This window comes from Aplysia californica, unplaced genomic scaffold (genome assembly GCF_000002075.1).
Source record: "Aplysia californica isolate F4 #8 unplaced genomic scaffold, AplCal3.0 scaffold01152, whole genome shotgun sequence".
NCBI classification, from domain to species: domain Eukaryota; kingdom Metazoa; phylum Mollusca; class Gastropoda; order Aplysiida; family Aplysiidae; genus Aplysia; species Aplysia californica.
Window position 1 is genome coordinate 3822 of NW_004798422.1, and position 3008 is coordinate 6829.

Consider the following 3008-nt stretch of genomic DNA (forward strand, 5'->3'; position numbering starts at 1 on the left):
TTCTTTTTACGAAAACCAACAGTTACCGGTTACTTTAATCATCCAAATCTTTTCTTTTTTAAAATTTGTTTTCGAGAAATAAAAGCTGATGCTTCGTAGTGTTCGGAAATCAAGTTTATCCTAAATCCAGAAGATGTTCGGAGCCAATTAGGTGACCACTGGAAGAAATCACATTGTTAGAAAGTAAGTAATAGGGTTCGGAGTCGATATATTCCTACGATTCCAAGCTTTCAATAATCGGGAACCTAGCCGCCCAGCACTACTCTTCAGCTGCTGGTTTCTCTGTTTCTGTTTCTGTTTCTGCGTCACGTCTTTCTTTCTCTTGACTTTTCTATCTCTTTGTCTGTCTCTCTGTTTTGTTTGTTTTAGTAGAGGTTTTACGGCGCTCGTAACTGCGTAAGGTCATATGAGCGCCAGAAGATTAGAGGTGTTACAAGAGAGTAACAAACATAAAAAAAGAAGGCGGGGAGATAAGGACGATAGATGTTTGATAGGAAAGAAGAAGCAAACCACACCAGAGCACCCGCCAACCACCCACTGTCTTTTCTGTCTGTCTGTTTGTCTGTCTGTCTGTCTGTCTGTCTGTCTGTTTGTCTGTCTGTCTGTCTTGCTTGACTGCTTGCTGTCATGTGTTTTCTCACGTTTTGATTTTCTGCCACTCTGAGCTTTGACAAGGTTAAAGTTCGTATTTTGTTTCTTTCCCCCCTCCAGATATTCTTGTCTTACCGAAGTACGATGTAAGTCATCCAGAAAACGAACAAGTCCGTCGAATGCTCTAGAAGAAAAGTTGCCTCTGCAACACATCGTACTGTTTTCGTTACTAGATGTCCAAAATGTCGTCCAGCTACACGAGTTACAGGCGCCGCTACTCGGAACCAGAGAAGCCCCAGCCACGCTTCCAGTGGCGTCTGCGCGTCAATAGCCTCATGATGGACGAGGGAGACCACGCCCCCTCTCGTGTGGAGCGCGGGGAGCAGCGAGTGGACGGGAGGCGGAGACTTCGCTCGACAGAGGACAAGAAGGCGGAGTCTGTGGGCACGGACAGCAGTGGCTCGGCCAATGACAGCAGTGGGAGGGGCGGCGAAGCGGGTGGGAGGAGCTATGAAGCCGATAGGCGTGGCAATGACGCCGCTGGTGGGGCACACTCCGGTTCTGATAGGTCGGAAGCGGAAAGAAGGCGGGACAGATACACGAGGACTCAGTCTGAGGGACAGCTCAAGCTGAGGGTTCGCTTCTCTCGAGAGGCGGAAGAGTCTCACGAGGAGGAGGCGGATGAGTCGTGTGCGGAAAACGCCTCTGTCAGCCGCGGCAACAGAGAGCGACGTTTGACAGCGAGATCCAGCTCTGACGAGGCGTACGGCGGATGCTCCTCCTCCTCTCCCCAGTCCTCTGTGTCACCGGCTGTCAGCGAGGGCGGGACGGGGCGGGGCGTCAGAGAGCGCCGGAGCAAGTCCCGCAGTCTGGGGTTGTCGGAGAGTCCTTACTCCAGCCCCAGTCGGAGTGACAGCGGGGCGGGCTCAAAGCGCTTCTCACAGAGCAGCGTGGGCTCCAGCGACGGCTTCAGCGAGTCTTTTGATTGGCCAGAAGAAGACGAAGAGGAGGAGGAGCAGGAGCAGGGGGAGGGGACAGAGCAGGCGCAGCTGAGCGTGTCCCCGCCCAAAGACGACAAGGCAACCGCCTCAGGGTGTTCTCCGGGACCTTCCTCTACCACCGCCCATGGTGATTCTGGCTCATCACGTGATCTTCATGAGCGCACAGCAAGGTCAAGGACAGAAGAAACGTCGGCGGGAGAAGCTCGGGGCAGTGTGAGCACGACATGCGTCAACGTCTTAGGAGAAACCAGAGAGAACCTGTCTGAGGATAAAACAGAATCTGTGCCCACGACGTCCACAGACGATCATCCTGTAGCGCCCGTGGTTGAGCCGAGTCCACGTCACGAGAGTCGAGAAACGCCACCACAGGAGGGAGCTTGCGGGTTTTCCCAACCCGGGACTTCGGAGAACGTCGAGACATCAAACGTGGAGGAAATGGAGGCCGGGCGTGTTCAGCTTGTCAGTCCAAGAGAAGAGACCTTGGGCAGCGGAGGTGTAACCGAAACCGAAAAAGTTTCGCGTAACGGTTCAGAACAACATTCACTCCTGGAAGAAAACGTAACCGAGTCTTCGAGAACGGGGAAATTTCTAGAGAATCTTTCAGCAGAAATGGCAGGCTCTTTGCAAGAGAAATCTTCACACGGCGCCGGGACGTCATCGAGTGCTCGTGGCTGCCCAGACGATGACGACGATGGAAGTATCGAGCGTATTCTGGAGCAGATAATGGCGGAGGAAGAGGAACAGGAAGCTTTGGAGGAGGGCAAAGGTTGCAGCGCCAGACTTCTGAAAGCGTCCTTGGAGCTGATGTCTGGGACTGAACTGGACGACCTGAAACGTCAGGCGCGGGATTTCCAGCAGGCCGTGTCTGAGTGCAACGAGGAGCTGGTAGGGGAAGAGGCCGGGGAGGAAGGAGAGGAATCTTTCCAGAATGTTCGTCGTCATCGTCGGCGTCATCATCTGTCGAGTAGTTCTGACGACGACAGAGAGGGGGAGGAGGAGGAGGAGGACCGGACCGTTGTGCCTTACTCCAGGCCAGGAGGCAGGGAGGATGGGGGTGGGAGGGGCGACGGTTGTGAGGACGATGATGATGATGAGGAGGAGGAGGAGGAGGAGTTTGATACGTGGGCTGAGCTGCCTGTGATACTGCTAGAGGATGTGTTCACCCTCCTCACGCCCAAAGAGAGACACCAAGCCTCACAGGTTAGTCTAGGTCCCTCATGTTGTTGGATTATGCTTTGGTGTGGTCTGTTTCATTTACTTCTTTTTGTTCTATATTTTACTCTTCTCTTCCTCCTCCCCTGATTCCCTTCCTCCACCTCTTCCTTCCCCACCCCCCTGATTCCCTTCCTCCACCTCTTCCTTCCCCACCCCCCTGATTCCCTTCCTCCACCTCTTCCTTCCCCACCCCCCTGATTC

General features: G+C 53.8%; 1 protein-coding gene across 1 annotated transcript in view; it reads left to right on the top strand.

Annotated features, from left to right (window-relative positions):
• Positions 1-711: 711 nt before the first annotated feature.
• The window catches only part of LOC101858759 (filaggrin), a gene marked incomplete at its 5' end in the record, with an annotated part of 6731 nt that continues 4434 nt past the window's right edge, over positions 712-3008 (top strand). The window contains 1 exon segment of the mRNA XM_005111942.3: positions 712-2792. Within this exon segment, the coding sequence (XP_005111999.1) occupies positions 825-2792 (1968 nt within the window).